The sequence below is a fragment of the Thalia democratica genome, chromosome 5, assembly GCF_965202585.1.
Source record: "Thalia democratica chromosome 5, ktThaDemo2.hap1.1, whole genome shotgun sequence".
Taxonomy (NCBI): domain Eukaryota; kingdom Metazoa; phylum Chordata; class Thaliacea; order Salpida; family Salpidae; genus Thalia; species Thalia democratica.
In genome coordinates, this window is record NC_139169.1 from 6692830 (window position 1) to 6713921 (window position 21092).

General features: G+C 24.6%; 2 protein-coding genes across 2 annotated transcripts in view; both read right to left on the minus strand.

Moving 5' to 3' along the window:
- Positions 1 to 19290, minus strand: part of LOC145835467 (uncharacterized) — a 31989-nt gene extending 12699 nt beyond the window's left edge. The window contains exons 1-21 of the mRNA XM_082943073.1: positions 19177 to 19290; positions 17586 to 17634; positions 16661 to 16707; positions 14396 to 14453; positions 13256 to 13389; positions 11881 to 11970; positions 9916 to 10004; positions 9310 to 9457; positions 8542 to 8640; positions 8034 to 8156; positions 7641 to 7787; positions 7030 to 7104; positions 6637 to 6816; positions 5590 to 5703; positions 5219 to 5329; positions 4228 to 4452; positions 3668 to 3832; positions 3308 to 3430; positions 2825 to 2993; positions 2087 to 2238; positions 903 to 1034 (exon numbers count right to left, since the gene is read on the minus strand). Coding sequence (XP_082799199.1) covers positions 903 to 1034; positions 2087 to 2238; positions 2825 to 2993; positions 3308 to 3430; positions 3668 to 3832; positions 4228 to 4452; positions 5219 to 5329; positions 5590 to 5703; positions 6637 to 6816; positions 7030 to 7104; positions 7641 to 7787; positions 8034 to 8156; positions 8542 to 8640; positions 9310 to 9457; positions 9916 to 10004; positions 11881 to 11970; positions 13256 to 13389; positions 14396 to 14453; positions 16661 to 16707; positions 17586 to 17634; positions 19177 to 19242 — 2496 coding nt within the window. The 5' untranslated portion in view covers positions 19243 to 19290. The remainder of the gene's footprint in view (positions 1 to 902; positions 1035 to 2086; positions 2239 to 2824; positions 2994 to 3307; positions 3431 to 3667; positions 3833 to 4227; positions 4453 to 5218; positions 5330 to 5589; positions 5704 to 6636; positions 6817 to 7029; positions 7105 to 7640; positions 7788 to 8033; positions 8157 to 8541; positions 8641 to 9309; positions 9458 to 9915; positions 10005 to 11880; positions 11971 to 13255; positions 13390 to 14395; positions 14454 to 16660; positions 16708 to 17585; positions 17635 to 19176) is intronic.
- A 314-nt stretch (positions 19291 to 19604) lies between these two features.
- LOC145836009 (uncharacterized) lies at positions 19605 to 20873 on the minus strand. The gene has a single exon (XM_082943792.1). The coding sequence runs from the start codon at positions 20866 to 20868 to the stop codon at positions 20206 to 20208; it is 663 nt and encodes a 220-aa protein (XP_082799918.1). The 5' UTR covers positions 20869 to 20873; the 3' UTR covers positions 19605 to 20205.
- Positions 20874 to 21092: the final 219 nt, after the last annotated feature.

Genomic DNA, 21092 nt, shown 5'->3' on the forward strand with positions numbered 1-21092 from the left:
AATTTTATAATTTATTTTAATAATTTAGTTATGAGACAAACATAATAAACAGAAATTAAGCTTTGTAAACTAATCTGATTTGAAAGTTATTTTTTACAATTTTAATAAAGGATTTTTAAAGATTTACATAACAATTTTAAAAGAATAAAGATCAAGAATTTAAAAAAACTAAAACATAATTAAACAAAGAACTTAAAACTTTTTAAATAATTTAAATGTTATTAAATTAAGAAATACTTTTGTTAACTTAAGGCGTTTAAAACACTTTTCATTTACTTTTAGAGCTTTATTAACTTTTAACTTTTTTGTATATGCTACTAATAAAATAAGTTGACATCTATAATTATTTCAGTTTATCTATAAATTATAAATTTTAATATAATAATTTTACCGCCTTAATAAAACACTCATACATATGTTTTAAATTTATTGCTTTTGAATAGAAACCATACTAAAAAAATATTTTAAATGTTTACTTAATAGGTGTGTAGGGAACATAGTACAATAAATAAACTCGGCATCTTAAAGGCGAAATTAGATTTTCCCAAACAAACTATTTCAAATTTGTCTAAATAATATAAAGTAGAGTTTTGTTGTTTTTAAACAACTAAACTTGCATCTTAATAAAAATCCAAATAATTCCTAAACAAAATATTTCAAAAGTTCTTAATGAAATGAAGTATAGTATAAATCGACTTGTTTTTAAACAAATAAACTTTTCAATAAACAAACTTTTCATCTTAAAGAAAGGTTTAAATTTTTCCAAACAAACTTAAACTGTACACACTGATGTTATAAAATTTTACTTGTGTTGGAGTTTATTGTAAAATAACTTTGTAAAAAACCTTTACACGTTTGTAAATGTTGGAAAAGTTTAAATTTGTTGTAAAATAAATTATTACCTCTTCAAGTTTGGTTTCGTTTTGAGACAAGTCTTTCTTCAAACTTTCACTCTTATTTTCCACTTGTTTTTTGTCATTTTCAAGTGAATTAATTTTTATTTTCAGAGATTTGTTTTCCTCAATACCACTTTGCTGCAAAACAAAAATTATCATTTTTTTTAAACTAAAGCTTACTAAAAAGAAGTAAATAACTTTGTTTGTTCCATAAAATTTAAAATATTTTGGTAAATATTTAAAAGTAGTATATACACAACTTTTGTTTTATACTGAGTTGTGTTTTTAAACTTTTGCTGACAAATAAAACAATTGAAAGTTTTTACAATTAAAAGTTATTACAAGCATCAAGTGTAGTAATGAACTTCGTTAACATACACTGTTAAAACAACATTAATATTTAATGTCGCAAACTAATTTCAAAACAGTAATGAAATTTTCTAATTAATAATTATAATAAAACATATACAAACATACTAATTACTTATATCACATGTGTAACTGTACGCAGTTTACAAGTTTGCTTTGAGTCTAAGCCAAGTTTTTATGCGGTTTTGTGAACTAATTATTGATTTTAATTCAATTAAGTATTTGCTGTAGTTTTTATTACAACTAGTTCTATTGTATTTTGAAAAATTATGTTTATTTGTAATAAAAGTTTAAACTGTCTAGCCTGGGCTAATGTTGTCTAAATATTTGTTTTTATTTTTTAAGGATGCAATCACCTACTGAGATTTTTTGGAGAAATTTATTAATGCATATATGTAACTGTTTAATTATGTAGTGTGTAAAAAATACTTAACTGTATCTTCAACTAGATATTTATTCAGTTTTGAATTAATCTATTACTTCGTACAAGACAACATTTTCTTTAATTTATACGTAAAAATCTAAGTAACACTTGAAGCATTGAATTAACTTATTAACATAATATAAAACATTAAGTATTATTAATTACTTTAGTAATTAAGTAAAGTTTTAACTAGGAATTATGTTAATTTCAATCATTGAACTAATTAATTTGATTACAAATGCTTTTTGTCAGTAAGAAATATGCATGACTAACTATACTTGTAAAATTATATTACTTAACACTTAACTGAATTGTAATAATTAGTTATACTGTGTAAAATTTGTTACTTTATGGTTTATTATTTCAGTGCATCTTACATAAATTCATAAAATCTAACCGTTTTGTCTTTTTCTAGTTTCAAATCATCTTTCAGTTTTTTCATTAAAGTTTCAGTAATATTCTTTCTTTTGATGTTTTCTGATTTTTCTTTTTCTATATTATTGTTCAAATTTCCGTTTTCAATCTGAAGTTTTTCTACTTGATTCTGACCTGTTTAAAAAATTGTTTAAAAATTTAAGACTTATATTTTAGCTTGTAAGCTTTTACAAAACACAAAAAAATAATGATTTAAAAGGAAAAAAATGGTTAAGCACTAAATTTTGTAATGCAACTATTTTATTGAACACTAAAAAACTAGCATAAATATTCTTATTAGTAGGGTCAACTTAGGGGTTTATAAATCAATTCTATTAATCGAAACAGTTAAAATAAAACATGTTTTCAAGCTTTATTGATGAATGGAATTTAAAAATTAAAAATAAATTCGTATAAGTAAATAGAAAAGTTGAGGTAAGTCTTTTAATACTATGACAAAGTTAAAGTACAAATTTAATATTATATGTTTCGATTTATTGAAAATAATATACAAAGATCTCTACTACTGGAGGAGAATATATATAATTTATAATTTCTAAACTTTAATAAGTAAGCTAAGTTTCTGTCAAAAACCTCGTAGACACTTTTAAAGTACTGATGACGTCTTTGACCGAAGCTTAGTTTACTAATTAAAGTCTTGAAATAATAAATAATATAAATTAAATGTAAAAATTCATAATGGTGTATAAATTAATTTTACTTTGTTGTAATTCGTCTTTAGTAGACTTTAATACATTTTCATAATCTTCTTTTTCTTTACTATGATCTAATTCTTTTGATTTAATCTGCTTTTTAAGCGAGTTTATTTTAGTATTTTTAGCTTCCAAGTTTGATTTTTGAGTCTTGTTTTGCTCTTCAAGGTTTTTCAACTATTAAAAATTAATTATATTAATAAATAAGTAATAAATTAATTAAATAAGTTTTTATTTAAACTAAAACTGAATCTACTTCGTAATACTAATATTATGAAAAAAAGTTAAATTACATTTTATATGTTTTCTATAACATTAACTGATTTTTTTAACAACATATTGATCATACTTGAAATCTTTTAAAAACATTTTAAATAAAATAAATGCTATTCGTATATAAATAGAAAAAAAATAACAACTATAAGAAACTTTGTTATAAAACTTATTCTTTGTAAAAATAGATCAAATAAATTACATATAAACAAACAAACTTCGGTTTCAAGCGAGTCAATTTTATTGGATTGTTGCTGAAACAAAGACGTCTTTTCACAACTCTCGTTGTCATTGCTTGTTTTTATTTTGTTTATCTCCTTTTCGTGCGCTTTCTTTATTTTCTTTTAATATAACAAATGTTATAATAAATTATTTAAAAATCAAATTAGATTGCTTACTGGTATTTAGTTCGTAAACTCTTGAGTTTATTTCAAAACATAAACTTGATCAAGTTAAACATAGGTGACGTTAATTTATCCTTGGCATCAGTTTACAAATCTTGTATTGAAAAATAGTAAAACTATAATTTAATCTAATATATTTGTAATTACTACATCAGCTAGAAAAAAAAATTAAACTTTAATTTTTTCGTCATAACTGTTGTCTATCTGCTCAATCTGTTCCTTGTGACTGGCATCCAGTTTCTGTTTTTCCATCTTCAATTTATTCAGGTCTGTTTCGTATTTACTCTGCATTTTATTTCTCAACTCATTCATCTGATTTTTGAATTTATCGTTGGTTTCCTGAATAAAACAAACATTTTTATAAGGTCTTATTTTATTCATGAAATTCCTAATCGTAAGTATTAAAGTGCTTAAAGGGAGAAAAGTACATCTTTGTTACATATGAAGATTACAGGACTTTCAACTAAAAAGTTATTAAAATACTTAAAATCATTATGTTTTTTTTATCACTTATTTTTGTATTTATTAGAAAATTTAAACGTTACGATAAAATTTAAACGTTATGATACTCCAAAGTTCAGTATTTTTGTAATTGTTTTTTGTAATGTATAAGTAAGTAGTTTTGAAAAAAATTCATTTAAAATTTGTAACATTTAGGTTTAACTTAATAAGTTTTAGAATATATTAAACATTCAAAACAAAGTATTATTTTAAAAATTACAACTAACACCAACCTTCAGTTGCTTCTGTAACTTCTCTTCCTTACTCCTACTCTCCTTTTCCTTCAACTCAACCGTCTTCTCGAGCTCCGTCAGCTTCTGATCCTTCACCTCAATCTCCTCCTTCCTCTTCTGCAGCAGGTTGTTCAGATCTATGTCCTGCTTCTCCAACGCAGCCATCTTGTTTAGCTCCCTCTCCTCAATCGCCAGTCGCATCTCCGAGTCCTTCTCTTCTAACGCCTGAATGTATAAAGATGACATAAAATACTATGTCATCATAAATATTTTGTATAACTTTTTTATTGGAACTGTTATAATACCATTACATAACTTAATGCCTGTTTATTGAAAATATATGTCTAAAATTGTGTGTAATATCTAAGCGCCTGAAAAAACAAAGTCAGATTAAATATATTTTTTGTGTAGAAAATAAATTTTATGCAACGTGCATGTATATACAGATTTATCTTTTGTTTTTCGAGTTTCTAAAATTATTTATAAAAACAATTTTATGTCCATTATCTTTATATAAATCATGTCATTTTATACAGTAATCTCTGAATCCTTCTCTTCTAATGCCTGAATAATGTATAAAGATGACATAAAAATACTCTGACATCATAAATATTTTGTACAACTCAATGTTATTATTCAATGACTGAACTTTAATTTTGTAGCTACTTAGCTAATGCTGCTTTTAAGTAAGACCAAAATGTATTCAAAGGATGAACTTTGCATTTTGAGTCAATACTTTACGAATGAACATCTAAAACAAAAAGTCATTTGATAACAACTTAAAGATACTTCAAAAATCTAACATGTATGCTTTCTAAATCCCTGGTATATTTTTATACACTAATGTGTTGGTTTAAATATTGTTTACGCCATTCTATACAACATACAACCGTTATAATATACTTTTGTTTTTTGAATTTTACCGAAGTTAACTACCATGATTTCAACTTCAAATTGTCAACTTATATGCATTTAGCTAGTATATATTTACCTTTTTGAATTTATTTTCCAGCTTATTCTCAAGTTCGGATGTTTTGTTTTTATTATTTTCTTCAGTTTCTTTTAATGTTTTAGCGAATTCGCATCTCAGTTTTTCTATTTCCTGTAAAAAATATTAGATTTTAAGTTAACTGCGATATCTTTTCACTAAAAAATTCTTGTTTAAATCAGCTGTTTTAAATTTTTTAAAAGTAAGTCTAATTAAAGCAGCAAAACATTTACAAATACTGTATGATGATGATACTAATGTAAAGATTTTTTTTTAAGTTTTTAAAACTTATATAGTCTAAGGGAGATAAGATATACTTTTGACATATTCATAACAACTCAAAAAATAATAATTTATTACAACAAAATAAAAACTTGAATGTGCAGCTGGTCTCTTTCTTGAAGATTTTGTTCAAATTTTTTATTTGCTTCCTCAAGAGCAACTTCTTTTTCTTTGCCTGCTATCTCCAACCTTTCTTGGGATTGCCTCTGTGTAAAAATTACATTATATACATTTCTAAAATTATTATACAACCTACTACAAATTATTAAAAGTTGTGGAAATTGGTAATATTATTGGGTCAGACTTTGAGTTTTAACTTTTATGTTGTGTTTAAAAGGATAAGATTTTTAGATATAAAAATTTTTTTAAATCAATTAAGAAAATTAAAGACACCAAACACTTAGTTTTATAAGGTATGGTAACTTTGGTCAATTGCTTAACTTATTCCAAAGTTTTATGAATAAAATATTTCACTCTTAAAAACGTAACTTATAAACAATAAGAGCTGAAAATTTTATTTCAATAAAACAAAATAAAACGCAACCAAGTTTTTCAGTTGATGCAGATTGGTAAACCGTCAATTCCAATCTAAAAATAAAAAACATGCATTCTAAATTATTATCAAATAATTGTTTTCAAGGTGTTTAATTTAAAAATTGTGTTTCTAACTAAATTACGTTTTCCAAATTAAGGTAGATTTCAAAAGCTTTCTTTTACTTACCATAATAATAAAAATTATAAATTTTAATATAGTTTTGTATTTAATAAAAAATAATTTTTACACCAAAAATAATATTTTGCTTTTATTATTTAAAGTTCAGCCATCAAAATAAAAGTCATGCTTTAAAACCAAAAAATTAAAACTCCACAAAAATTTATGATAAACTTGAATTTTTAAAATCTTTATAAAAGTCTTTTAGATTCAAACGACTTTATGACTTTAAATTTCAAATTTTAAAACCATTGTGAATTTTATGAAAGTAAAGACTTTTATTCTAAGTATTTTAGGTTTAAAAAATCTTAAAATTACAAAAGTTATTATGACGTCATAGTACCTGCATCAGCTTCAAAACTTGGGCCTTTCCCCTGCTAACATCTTGTATAAGATTTTTGCGTTCCTCATCCAAAGTTTTTTCTACCTGTTTTATTTCTTCACGCATTCTTTTCTTCACTTCTTCTGTTTCCTTGTTGGATTTTTCGATTTCTTGTTGCATCTTCAATTTGATTTCTTCCTTTTCTTTATTGGCAGCTTCGATGTTTGTTTGGAGTTCTGAGTTCTCCGATTCCATCTTTGAGATCTTAGCTTCAAGTTCTTTTCTCTGTGTAAATATGTGTAGTTTTTATGATTTATTCTTCTAAGTTGTCTAAAATTATTTTTATGTTGCTTGGCACTTTATAAAAGAAGCAGAGTAATTTATAATGTGAAAAAATAAAGACTATCTTTACTTATGTTTTGAGTTTATTTTATAGTTTTTGATAAAAAGTTTTACACCTTAAATTTTATATAATTATATATTAAGACAATTATGAACCAGTTTATTATTTTCTTCTTGATTTTTTGCCATTTCTTTTTTCATTTCAGCAACAACAGATCTTATTTCAACAACCTAATTTTTTTTAATAATTTACTAATAATTTATTTTCTTAGAATATATTTTTTAAATATTTTATAAAAAACAATACTTTATTTGGTCTTGTAGTCTTTTAACTATTTTTTTAATTTTACAGATAAATGATTTAATATATACAAAGATTAATTATTTAGTATCTTATTTAAAGAAATCAAATACTACAAACCAAACTTTTTTAAACTTATTATACATAAAATTTCCAAGTTGATAAAAGAGACTTTGTAGTATTAACAATAATAATACTAACAAAAATAAAATAATTTTTTTAATTTTCCTTAGTTTACTAGAACATAGTTTGCAAACTTTGCTATATACTTTATACAAATAAAGATATCAAAATAAGTACTAGGCTTATTCAAAGACGTTAAATATATATCATTTATGTATATCAAAAATATATATCGTTTGTATAAATATCAAGTTGCGATTTTAACCTGAATTGTACTGTTTAAACAAATACATTATAAACAAGGTTAACATAATTTTAAATTAATACATTTAATTTCAATTACTTCGTTATCTTTTTCCAGTATAGTTTTATGATTTTGCTGCTTAGTCTCTGCAATTGCCATTGTTTTTTCCTCGGTTACTTTTAAAACTTGCTCTTTTAAATTTTCTATTTCTTTTTGCATTTCTGACTTTTGCTGGGCTGATTCAGTCTAAAAGTGATTTGATTGTTTTTTAATTAGTTCTGTACTAATTTCAATTACATATTTCTTTAGAATAAAAATATTCAAGTTTTTTAAACTAATTATTACTAAATACTCTATTTTAAAATTTGTGACTATTTTTATTTTATTACTATAGGAAACAAAAACATCAGACAAAAACTTTAAAAATTTCATAAATTAAGCATTAAAAACAAAAGATGTTATTTACTAATTTAATGGACAGAAAAAATTTACCTCTATCTGTTCTTTTTCCTTTTTAATACTTTCAAGTTCTTCAGGTAATTTAGGATCACTATTTTTCAAATTTTCTTCCAATTTTAGTTTCACTTCTTTTTCACTGGTCTTCAGCAAATGAATCTACAAAATTTGTAGGTCATAAGCTACTTTATTAAACAAGCCACTTAAATAAAAAATCAAGTAGAAGCTTAGGGAACTTTTTTATTTAAAAAAATATTTTTTCTAACATAACTTGTTTCTGTACTATAATACTTCCGAATAAAAAAACTTAATAAAATAATCTGTTGTTGAAAGTAGCATAAATGTTTAGTTTAAAAGTTTTTGTTTAGAAAAGACCAAACATTTTTTTTTTGTTGATACGAAAAGTATAAATAAAAACCTTAGCAATTTTTACTTGTAGTAACAGTAGTTAAACGTTAGATTTATTATTTACTTTTTATTATTTTAATGTGCACACTTGTAAAACTTGACTATTTTGTCTTATTTTTCTAATGTAATTAATTACTTGTGTTTGTAGCACATCTATGTATTGGTCTTTTTCTTCGATTGTGGCTGTCATTTCTTCTTCTAAGTGCATTTTTGATTGTTTCTCCAAATCTATCGTCTGTAAAACATTTAAATTAAATATATTAAATTAACAGTAGAGTATACGAAAACCATTTAAGCTTAAGATTTAAATTTATACGAACACTTATAGCTTGAGTAAAACTGTAAAACAAATTAAATTTTTTAATAAATAAAAATATGTTATATATTTAACTATCAAAGTTTTCTATTTATGTCCTCTACATAAAAACAAGCTTATATTCTCAATTTTATTAATTTATATCACCGCATTTATTGGCTTGTAATTTCGTTAAACCTGGTTTTCCAAATTTTTTTTAGAAGGCCCACTTTAACGAAATTTCCTAAAAAATACCATTAAATGCGCCTAAGACCTTTTTTTTGCTAGTCATTATCAACTTCAGACTATCTAGCGTGAGATTTAAATCATAGCCTTGTACCCTTTACACCTTCTAGCCCCCTAAACTTCTAAAATTTTCCTACCATATCTAGCTTAAATTCAAAACTTCCCTTTAAATATAATTTTTTTTTGTTGTCTATTTCAACTCCAAAATATCTAGTGTAACATTAAAATTCCTCATGCCCCCTACAGACCCTTTACTACTCACGGTCCTATTCACACATAGTTTTAACAGAAAAAACTAGTCTTACTACTGGTATACCTTCAGAAAAATTAGACCTAATAATAATTTATATTATGACATCATACTTCAGTGACGTCGTTCAGCTTTCTCTTCATTTTTTCTTCCACCTGTTTCACTTCGATCTTTGTTTTTTCGTTTTCCTTCAGCAACCCCTGAAATTTGCTCATCAGTGTTGAGTACCTCGTACGATACTTGGCCATCGTTTTCTCATTTCTGTTTATAAAAAAAATATTGTATTTGTTAATTAAATATATAGGTTATACACCTTATCGTTGCTTTCTCGTTTCTATTAAAAATAAACAGATTAAAATCATAAATTGTTTAATTTTCATTTAAGTTGTTAAGATTCTTCATTTTGCCATTGTGTTTTTGTTTTTAAACTTTAGTATTTAAATAAATATAAATACAAGTTTTTTTTTGTTTTCAATGTTCTATAGAAAGTTAAAGCTTATATACAAACAAAACTAGTCATTATGTATTGAATATTATAGAAATTTAATGAGAAATTACTTTTTGTTAACATCAGATTTTAAAATGTACATTAATCACAAAATATAAAGTTGTATTGAAGTAAAATACCATAAAACTTTTGCTTATTAAAACTTAATAATTGTAAATTTGTAGCCTACTTTTCATAAATATAACAAATATATAAAAAAATAAAAACAAACTGAAGTATTTTTTCGATGAGTTGATCTTTTGGTATTTCTTTTATATCAACTTCACTTTTGTTAGATTTGCTGTTTGAATTGTTTGTAGCCTGTAAAAAAAAAACTTAAAAAAAAAAAAAATATATATAACTTTCATAAAGTTCAACTTTTTTTAAGTTATAACTCTGACTGCATAACACGACAATCCTATATAATTTGTTTTGTACTTAAATTGCAAATATAGACAAAGAAATAGTTCCTCATACAAAATAACATTCTCTTCTGCGGTACAAATTTAACATTTTAGTATAATAAACGTATAATAACCAAAAAAAAGTTAAACTACATCACTTGTAGGACAATCGCCTTAGTTAATAAAAGTTAATAAGTAGTTTAAACAAAAACCTTTTAAAAATAAACATGGTCACATTTTTAAGTTTAAAAGTTTTCAAAAGAAAAAACAAATATTTTAGTGTTATTTAAAGCTTGCTAATTGACCACATAACCGCATATAAATTATTCGGAAATATTGATTTTTTTATTGAATTAAAACTTACTCAATGCAAAATTAATTACCTAAGAATAAAGTTTAAATTTGCATAAAATTAATCGATATATTTGTGCAAGTAATTTATATACTATTAAACTTAACCAGCTTTTTACTTAGTGTTTTAATGTTGAAATTTAGTAATAATTACAAATATTAATGACTTATTTTTTTTCTACAGAATGACAAAAAAAATCAAATTATTGGAAAACATAGACATTTAAAAGTCTAAAACAATTTACAAGCTAATCATAGAGTTATATTTTAAACTATATTTGATATTTTTTATACTGGACCGACTTAAGTTAGAGTTATATTTAAATTTTTAAAAGCTTGTTTTCAGTTTTTAATAATTTTTAAAAGTTATATAAAGTTATTACAGGTTTAAGAAAGCTACAACTCAATCAAAATTTTGTTATACAAAATCCATAAGGGGGTCCACCTTGTTAATTACAAGTTGGTGTTTAACATCATCGTTTAACTTGGTTATCCTTCACTTTTAACTGCCCAACATTACTCAAAGTATTTTTTAACATACACGCAACTAGAACTGGCGTGTTCAATAGGTTCCTTTTGGAAATCGTAAACTAAAAAGGCAAGCAAATCTTTGAAACTTAAAATATATTTTCTCTTTAACTTTTAACCCATATTGTTTATTTTTACAACAAGTCTATTGTTAATATTTAAATAATTTTGGCAAAGGAAATGTTTTAATTTTGAAAAAAAAAATTCTAGAAATATTTTAATTTGTGTAAGCAGTATGTACTTCAATATGCATTAACATATTATCATACAATAAAAAAAACAGTTATTTAATTAAGTCTATTCATTTTATTTCACACAAAAAACCTAAAATCCAATTTAAACTACTTAATAACGAAAATATTATAAGCACAACACTATATGTTGTTGAGTTGGCGAATATAATTACTTAATAACTAACATTAATATTAATCATAACATACCACATTGTTACCAGCTTGCTGTTAAGGTGATTTAATTTAGTACAGTTACATTATAAACAATATTAGTATTTATTATAACTCACCAAACTAATATTATGGTTAGCTTGTTGAGTTGGCGATTTAATATAACTATTAATAAATAGTATCAATACTCATTATAACGAACCACACTATTATTAATTTGTTGAGTTGGCGATTTAATATAACTATTAATAAATAAAACCAATATTTATTATAACATACCACACTATTATTAATTTGTTGAGTTGGCGATTTAATATAACTATTAATAAATAAAATCAATATTTATTATAACATACCACACTATTATTAATTTGTTGAGTTATCGATTTAATATAACTATTAATAAATAATATTAATACTTATTATAACATACCACATTGTTACTTGCTTGTTGAGTTGGCGATTTAATATAACTATTAATAAATAGTATCAATATTTATTACAACATACCACACTATTACTTGCTTGTTGAGTAGGTGATTTGATATCTTCCATCATCGAACTGATAGATTCTCTACTTTCATTCAATTTCGCAGCCATCTGTAAATTTAATGTTTGTTGTTATTTAACACAAATTATTTATTGTACAAAAATGATGTCAAAAATTTTCAAGTTAACTAACATTAGTGGTCTACCAAAACCGGCCTTTTTCAACAAAAACAACATTTATTCAACATTATTGTTATATTTCAATTAATCTTTCAAGGTTAAATTACCATAAACCATGATTTCCCAAAGCGGGCCATAAACTGCAAAGAGGCCAAAGGGGGCATGACCAGGCCATAAGGCCACAATTTGAATGTGCTTTCTGGACTTATAGATTCTAGAGTTCGAGATGAAGATCAAAAAAGACCTTATGCGTTTTAAAGGGTAGTTTTGAAACTTACATTAGGTGTTGGAGGGGGAATTTTAAATATGTTCAAAGGGAGCACTACAAAATAGCTTGGGTAACCCTGTCATAAACATTACCTATAGCTACTTTGTTATAAGGTTTTAACATAACTTGTATTTTGTTGACTTGAAATATGTAAGCAACTGTATCTGAGCTTCATCAAACTAACACAATAGCTCTAACTAATACAATAACACATAACATGTTTTCTTTTTGGTTGTCAAGTTTTGAAATTCTGTGATATAATAATAATTTTTATATTATTTGTGGTTACAGATTTGTTTCAAGGACTGCTTTTAACTTAAAGCTTCACAAATTTATTGGCAATATATACTTCTTTAAACCATGTTATTATAGATTTAATTATGAGCAAACAGTTCTTTTTGTTACACTTGACAAAAAACTTGATTTCAAATTTAATCTACTCACTACAAAACCTAACTTTAGTGTTTCTTATTAATTTTTAGATGATATATGTGCTGTTAGTATTGTCAAATACATATTTTTTTATAAAACTGGCTAATAGAATAGACCACACCACTGTCCCAAAAAATCCCAAAGATAGTAACATAATTTTCAATGAAATAGTAAGAACGTTTAGGAACAATTGTAACCATTTCAAAGTAAAAAACGCTCAATATTTTTTTAAATGAAGTTATAAGTAACCTGATTTTTCAATTAGGTTAATATAAATTATAAATCTTTAGAAAAAATAAATTTGTAATGATTTAAAATAAATATAACACTTTTGTAATCATTACAGGCTATTTTTAAACTATTAAAATCTATTTTTCTTTGTTTCTTGATTTTTTTTTGTGTTAATATGTTTCAATGGTATGATAAATTGAATAAAAAAGTTACAAAAAATAAGTATTTCTTTGAAATGTGCACAATTTTATTATTATTAATATTTTTATTACAAATAATAATTACCTGATCTTTCAACGGCGTAAGAAACTCGAGTCTTTTGAAGAACCCGGTTGAAGACTGTGGAGCAGCGTGGGATGGAACTTGCTGTGCTGGAGTTTGATTGGCTGACGAGTCTGATTCCGACTCACTGGTGCTGCCTAGCGGATGGAAATAAAATTATTTTAATATGTAAAATGTTTGAGTGAAAAGCAACTGAACAGAAATCGAGATGGCTTTCAAATGCCACTTGTAAGAATGTGCTTATGCTTAATGATAAATATAAATCAAAAATATAATAAAAACATAAAATTGCTGATAAATTTTGTTTTGAAACTCTTTACATAAAATGCTTCAATAAAAAAATCACTCTACACATAATAAAATTTTTATAGCAATATTTACAAGAGTATGGATTAATAAAAAAAAATATCTATAAATATCATTATTTCAGTAAGCACTGCAAAAAACACCAAATGTTTAAAATGTTTTTTATTTATTACTAGTATAATTAAAAGTGTTGTACCATTTAAAATATACTAAAGGTAAACCTTATCAATTGTAAATATGTAAAACTTTTGTCCCAACTACATGTTTAACATTTTATTTAGAAAAAAAAACATATAAAAAGATTTAAAAGTACAAACAACTTCTTGGGATTTGAGACAACAATCCTTTTGAAAACAACTATTGAAATAATTAATTTTATATATATTTAATCATTAATAAATTTTTCATATAAACTGTTTAAAACTTTTATTTTGAAATTCTGTACATAAAATTTTTCAATAAAAAAAATCACCCAATACTCAATAAAGTTTTTATTCCAGTATTTACAAGCGTATTGATAAAATAAAAAAATATTTGTCATTACTTTAACAAGTATTGCAATAAACACAAAATGTTTAAAAAACATTTATTTATTGCAAATATAATTAAAAGTGTTGTATCATTCAAAACATGTTGAAGGTAAACCTTACTAACTGCAAATATGTAAAACTTTTATTCAAATTACATGTTTAATTTTTTCTTATTTAAAGGTTAATAAAAATATATATAAAGATTTAAAACTACGAACAATTTCTTGTAATTTAAGGCAATGATCGTTTTGAAAACAAACATTCAAATAATTAATCTTGTTTATTATTTAATTAACATCAAACTTACTTTTTCCATTCCCATTTAAACTTTCAGGTTTTGCAGGAGCTGGATGCTTCGGTTCGTTCTAAAATATAAAACTAAAATTATGTATAGTTTTTTATTGAGAAAACTATAACAAAAAGTAAGAACAACACAGAAGCTGTTTTGTACAATCACGCAATATTTTGAAACCATTCGAATGTAAAAATTATACAGCTCCGTAGAGGGGGTCCAACTTATTCAATATACCAGATTTCCCTAAAACAAAGGGGGATAAAGAAAAAAATCGCTGACGTAGAATCAACCCGAAAACACTATTGTGCGATATGTCCACCTTGATTTAAGGTTTGCGACTAGGTATTAGTGCAACTTAAAAAAAATCCAAAAAATTTACTTTGAGATAAAAGAGAGCAGAATAAACACTAAAGAGCTTTTTGTCAAAGAAAGCAAACTAAAAAGGCAAAAAGACTTTCCGAGAGATATAAAACATGCTTATTACAGTAGCCTTGAAATTGTTTCTTTTTTTCACAAAGTTTTTCGATATCCTTATCAATAAATAAAGAAATTAAATTACTTTATAAGTAAAAAAAATACTTTAGTAGGCATAAGATTTTGTGAAAAAACCTTTTCACTATATAACATATAGAACATATGTATTTTGAATAATCTCTCACCTTTTCCAAAACAGTTAGTTTTATTAAATTAAAACCTTTTTTTAATAATAATAATCTTATTTTATAAAATTTTACTGAAACATTTAGATCCTTAACTCTTTAATAGATAGGATGATATATATTTTAATGAACTTTTTGTTTTCACATAAAATTTAAAATTAAGAAATATAATTCTTAAGTTTGGATAAAAAAGCTTTTGCAAAACAGACTTTAACTTAAAAGTAAAATTCATTTTTTAATTAAAGTAAAAAATAGTTTATAGTTCATACTTTAAGCTTCCATTAAGTTCAAATGTCAGTTTTTGTGGAAAAAAACTGTTTAACCTTCAAGTTATAAACAAAAACTAATTTTACATAAAAAAAGTAAAGTTATAAAAAATAAAACAACATTTTCAGACACTAAGTCTTTTGATAGGTAAATTTTTTTAGATTATGAAAAAAATATCTAAAATACATTCGACTTTATATTAGACATTTACATTTTACATTTGTTCGAATTTATTTTTTGCAAAAATATTTTGTAAAATTTTTATTAAACTTGGGTTTTCCTGTTATCGCATCGCTCAATATATCTTGATATTGTTCCTCGATATTACAACAATTTTGACCGCTCTTAATGCTATATGCTGTCAAAATCTGTATCATATTGACAAACAATTTGAAGCTATTAAAAGATGCGATGACAGTATAATTTAAAGAACAAAAGCAAAGAGAAAAACGCGTTTAAGAAAATTTGATTCTTAGTAAAAAAACGCGTTTAAGTTTATAATTTGATTTTTTTTCAGGTTTTAATTTGTTAACAAAGTTTTTGGTTAAAAATTATATTATATTAAAATTGCTAACAAAATTATTTAAATCATGAAACATCAACTTAATCTTATAAGAATAAGTATTGTTTTTTAAGCAACAACTTAAAGCCTAATTTTATAAATTAAAAGAAAACAACTTAAATACAACAATTAAAACTTTTTTTTTGTTATAACTGTACTTTTTTAAGTTAATAAAGTCTATAGTACTTTACACCTAAGAGATTTTTTTTTCTATAACTTCAGACAAATAACTTTACTCTTTTTTTTTTACTTTTTATTTATATATACAACACATATTTGTAAAAATTCTAGATATTTTAAGTTTAGGTGCAACATATAAATAAAATAAAAACTGTTATACAATTATAAAAGCTAGAAGTGAACAACAGTTAGGCTTATCATAAGTTAGATAAAATCTTCACTATATAGTATAAAAGAATATAAATCTACTTTATTGTTAATTATAGATTCATTTATTAAAAATGTAAGCAAAATTAAATCCTGAAATTTACTAACTTATAGTAGTTTACTACTTAGTTTCTTAAAATAAATAATTTAAACAAATTTTGAATTTCCTAGTAATTTCAAAGTAAAATTCTACTAAACTTCTTGACTCATTACGTAGTCATTATACAATAAAATTCCTTCAAGTTACTTTAGACTTTCATTAATAAAAAAAAAATTATATGTATAAGATCAAAATGATATTTAAAGGTTACTTGCTTAAGTTAAGAATAATTATAAAAAAGTTTAGAAATACAAGTTTAAAGCTTGCTTTTAAATAAGTTAAAAGTTGAATTTAAAACTTACTTTTGGCTTGGATGAGTCATCACTAGTTTTTGCTTGTAATTTAGCACCTAAAAAATGAAAAATAGTTTATATTTTGTTGCAAAAAATTTAAAAAAAATACGATCGATTTTTAGATTAATTTCTTACCTTTAACTAAAAGTTAGTATTAAGTTTGCAACTTAATAAAATTATTCTAATAACACTTAAAACAATAATAAATATAAACATTTAACAATAATTTCAAAGCTTTCAAATCATTTTAACTATAAAAAGTTTTAGGTTTGCAAATTAAATACTATAAGGAACTCGTTCAAAATCCACCAGCGATCAAAATTCACGCTTACTGATCAAGGGTAAGGGTTAGGGGTAACAGTGATATGAAAATAAATAATAAAAATTCAAAACATATATAAAATATATTAATAAATATAGAAAATTATTTTAAAAATAGGGTGGATTTTGAAGGCGGGTGAACTTTGAGAGTATACCAAATATAAACAAAATTATTTTAAACTACACTTAATTTTTTATAATAAATATGAAAATTTCAAACCTTTCAATAACTTTGAGTAAACTAAAATTTTATGGATTAAATAGTATAAGTATTTGATAGTTTACACCAAAAATATTAAAAAAATACTATCAACATTGCAGATCTATGTTAAAAATTAATTAACATTGCTTAGGTGAAGTAGCTTTTTATTTAATTATGAGAGATAGTTTTCGGCAATTGAAAACCAAGTAACTTTCTAAACTATTTAAATAACTATTTGGCCAATTTCATAAGTTTTAAAGTTAAAATGGAATTTAGCATACCTTAATTTTAAGTATGAACAACTGTAAAAAAACAGTTATACATATACAAAGAATAAAAATAAGCTACTGAATGATTATAGATACACTCTGAACTTATTTTATATTTTAATATTTTCTTCCACAAACATACCTGATTTTTTCTGGGCAGGTGTATTCCCATCGACTTTTTGTCTTTGTTGCTGTGATAAAAATAAAATGAATTTATTAGAAATAAACATGGGTAAATTATTCTATCTTTCTTTAAAGTTTGTTGTGATAAGTTCTGTTGTTTAAATAAATACACAAAACTTTACTGTCATTGTATTGTTTCAAAACTAACACAACTAATTCATGCCAATATATTTCAAAGACATAAATGTCTTTTTTTTTAAACTTCACAAATTATTTTAAAAAAAATGATCTAGTCAATTTAAGTGTTACACCAGAGAACTTAATGACAACGCATAAGCTACTATGAGTAATTTAAGTGCTAATATCAGGTTGTCAATTTTTTTGAGAAATTTTTTCAAGGTTTTTTTAATTTCTTCCAGGTTTTTAAAAGTACACGTTTGTATTCTATTTTTAGTTTAAAGTTAAGTTTAAGGTAAAAAACTTTGTTAAATAGTATTACAACATTAAAACGATATTGTAAACATACTTTAAATGTGGTTTCTAATAAAAAAAATTCAATGATAAAAAATAATTTCATCATAATAGATTTTTTGTATCAAATTAAAATTTTACAACTTATTATTAAAAAATTGTTTAAATTTAAAGTTTTTCCAGGTTTTTTTTTGTGGTTTTTGTTCAAAATTAAAGGTTTTTTTCAAAATTTCTCGAATTCCAGGTTTTTTGGTGACCCTGTATAAACATAAAAGCACGAAATAAATTTATTAAAATAAGCAAAACATATGCCTTAAAATTGAAAAAAAAAATTATGACTAATTTGCGTAACAGAAAAAGTTGCATAAGTTACAATTAAAAATATAATTTTAGATACTAAGTAAAGGTATTTCAAAAAACACAATAAAAGGTAATGTTTAACAAAATTCAAGCTTATTATGCATTTAAAAAAACATTTGATAAAATTTATTAGTATTATGCATATATTAATAAATATTAAAAAAGTGTTTCTAATAAATTTTAATTATTTTTCGAAAACATAGGTTTAACAAATATTTTTTGGATACATTTGCCTTATGCAGGGTTGCCAAACGTTTTTGGAAAATTTCCTCCAGGTTTTAAAAGGTAATCATTTTTGGGTCTAATTTAGTTTATTTAGTTTAAAGTTAACTTTGAGGTAAGAAACTGTGTTAAATAGTAAAACACTGAAAAAATACTCGTAAGCTACTTTAAATGTGTTTTCTAATAACAATATTTTTGATCTATATGGTAGATTTATTGAGTCAAATTGAAACTTTTCTACTTAAGATATCAACATTTTTGAAAATTATTTTTCCATTTTTTTTTTTAATTTCTCAAATTCCAGGTTTTTCCAGGTTTTAAGGTTTTTTGTAAACCCTGATTATGTGATAAACTTTATTTGCTATTAAATAATCTAATGGTTTTATAGCAAGTACTTACTAATCTATGTAAAATACTAAACTAAAAATATTATTTTGTTGTTTTATTTAAACAAAAATTATTTAGTTTTTCAAAAGTATAAAACTTTTTTTTACACTCAGTTTTTAATAAAAGAGGTTATGTAATTGCCATTATTTTTTAAAACAAGTGAAACTAACTCTGGGTTTTTGAGGAGTTGCAGCTTTTTTTTCAACTGCGATTTTATCTTTCAAACTTTTGAACATTCTCAAATTTATTTAACATTATCTGCAATAATATAATCCTACCACTTAAAATAAAACACATCAAAATGATTAACGCACAAAAGGTAAATCATGATTGGTAAATTTAAATTACCGAGCACAACAACAGAAACAGCATAAAACATTTCAAACTTTTGTGTACTAGTTTTTAAGCAAATAATTATCTTTTTTTTCTAATTGAAGACAGTGGTGATTAACTTAAACTTTGAGCATAAAACTGAAAAAAATTTCAAACAGTTGTACTTTTTTATTAAAAGTATAAACTCAAACATTGTTGCTAAAAGTAAAATGACTTTTGAAACTTAAAATTTTGAGAAAGAACTCTAAAGTAAATGGCCACTAGCTAAAACAGTTTGAATAAAAGCATGTGTACAAATTGAAAAATATATATTTTTAACAATTACCCTTTATAAAACGTTAGACTTGTAAAAACATGTAGATCAAAAGTTAACACCTAAAAACAAGATTCATTTTTCTTTATTAAGTATAAATTAACAATAATTAAAATTAAACCATGAAGCTTTCAACACTATTGTTTTTTTATCAGTAGTTATTCAGTAGCAGTAGGTTTAAGTTATTCACGGCTTTTTTGTTTTAACTATTTTGATTTTATAAAAATGCATAGAAGTATACTTAAAAATGTTTAGTCATCAGTGCAAAACAAAGTCATAAATAATCAAGCAAACTCAGTTATGTTGCTATATAAATCAAGCATAATTTGATTAGGTTTTATTTAAATTAATTAAAATGATACCCTACTCTAGAGAAACAATTAAAAAGTTTTAAAGATTTTACAGTACATGTGTAAATTTTTTGAATCCAAACACAAAACTGAACACATCAGACAAAAAAAAAAACATGTGTGCAAAATACAAACTTCAATTAAAAAAAAAGTTTCATTAATTCTAAAAAGTCTTATTCTATCTAACAAAAAGTACTTTGTGTTCACATCGGCAGTCTGGGCTGACTGAACAGTCGCAACCTAGGAGGGCCCTGGACCATTATCATGGGCCTCATTTGCATATTTGGGGCCAGGTGCGTCCTGGCAGGCAGGTTCAGCATCTGGGGCCTGAAAATGAAGGGGGACTGCTGAGGCATCCTGATTATCTGAGGTTGCCTGGTAACCATCCTGATGTTCGGAGCTTTCAGGACCTGAGGTGGTTGTCTGGTGGTTGTCAAGATGTGGGGCCTGGTTGTCAGTATTTGTGGTCTTGTGGACAGCAACTGCGTCCTGGTGGTTAGCAACTGGGTGGCGTTGGTGACCACTTGGGCCGGTTGGGAGCTGATTATCGTGGGTTGGGATGAAGCAACAAACTGCTGTGTTGTCACGACAACCCTTTTCTTTTTTGGCGGAGGTTCGGGTTTCTTGCTGCTGCCGCACACAGGCTGTGAGGTCAGTCCGGGCACGTAAGTGTTGTCCAAAACCTGCCCTTTCTCAAAAGCCCGCGTGGTCTTGTTGACCATCTCCTGGGCCTGCTCTTCCACCCACTGCTGGTAGTACAACCTGACGTTGTCACGGTGCCTCCTTCCCCCGCAGTGCGTCTTCCTGACGGAGGGCGAGTCGTGAGTGAGGTAGGTGTCGCAGTAGTCGCAGAAATATTTTGGCATTTTACTTTTCTGAAAATTTGTTTTTTGTTATTTTTTGTTAAACTGTGAGAAAAAAAAAACATTTATAATTGATTGTCATGAAGTATTTTTTAGAGTTTCTGAAGTAATAAAACCTTTTTTTTTTGTATAAATCTTTGTTTAGAAAAGTTGTATAAAAGTTTTATAATAAACAACTTTAATTTATTTACACCTATTTTATAATCTTGAAAAATAACATTTTAATA

What these genes read in the sequence shown, in the direction of transcription:
- LOC145836009 (XM_082943792.1), bottom strand. Translation starts at nt 20,868, where the DNA reads ATGCCAAAATATTTCTGCGACTACTGCGACACCTACCTCACTCACGAC.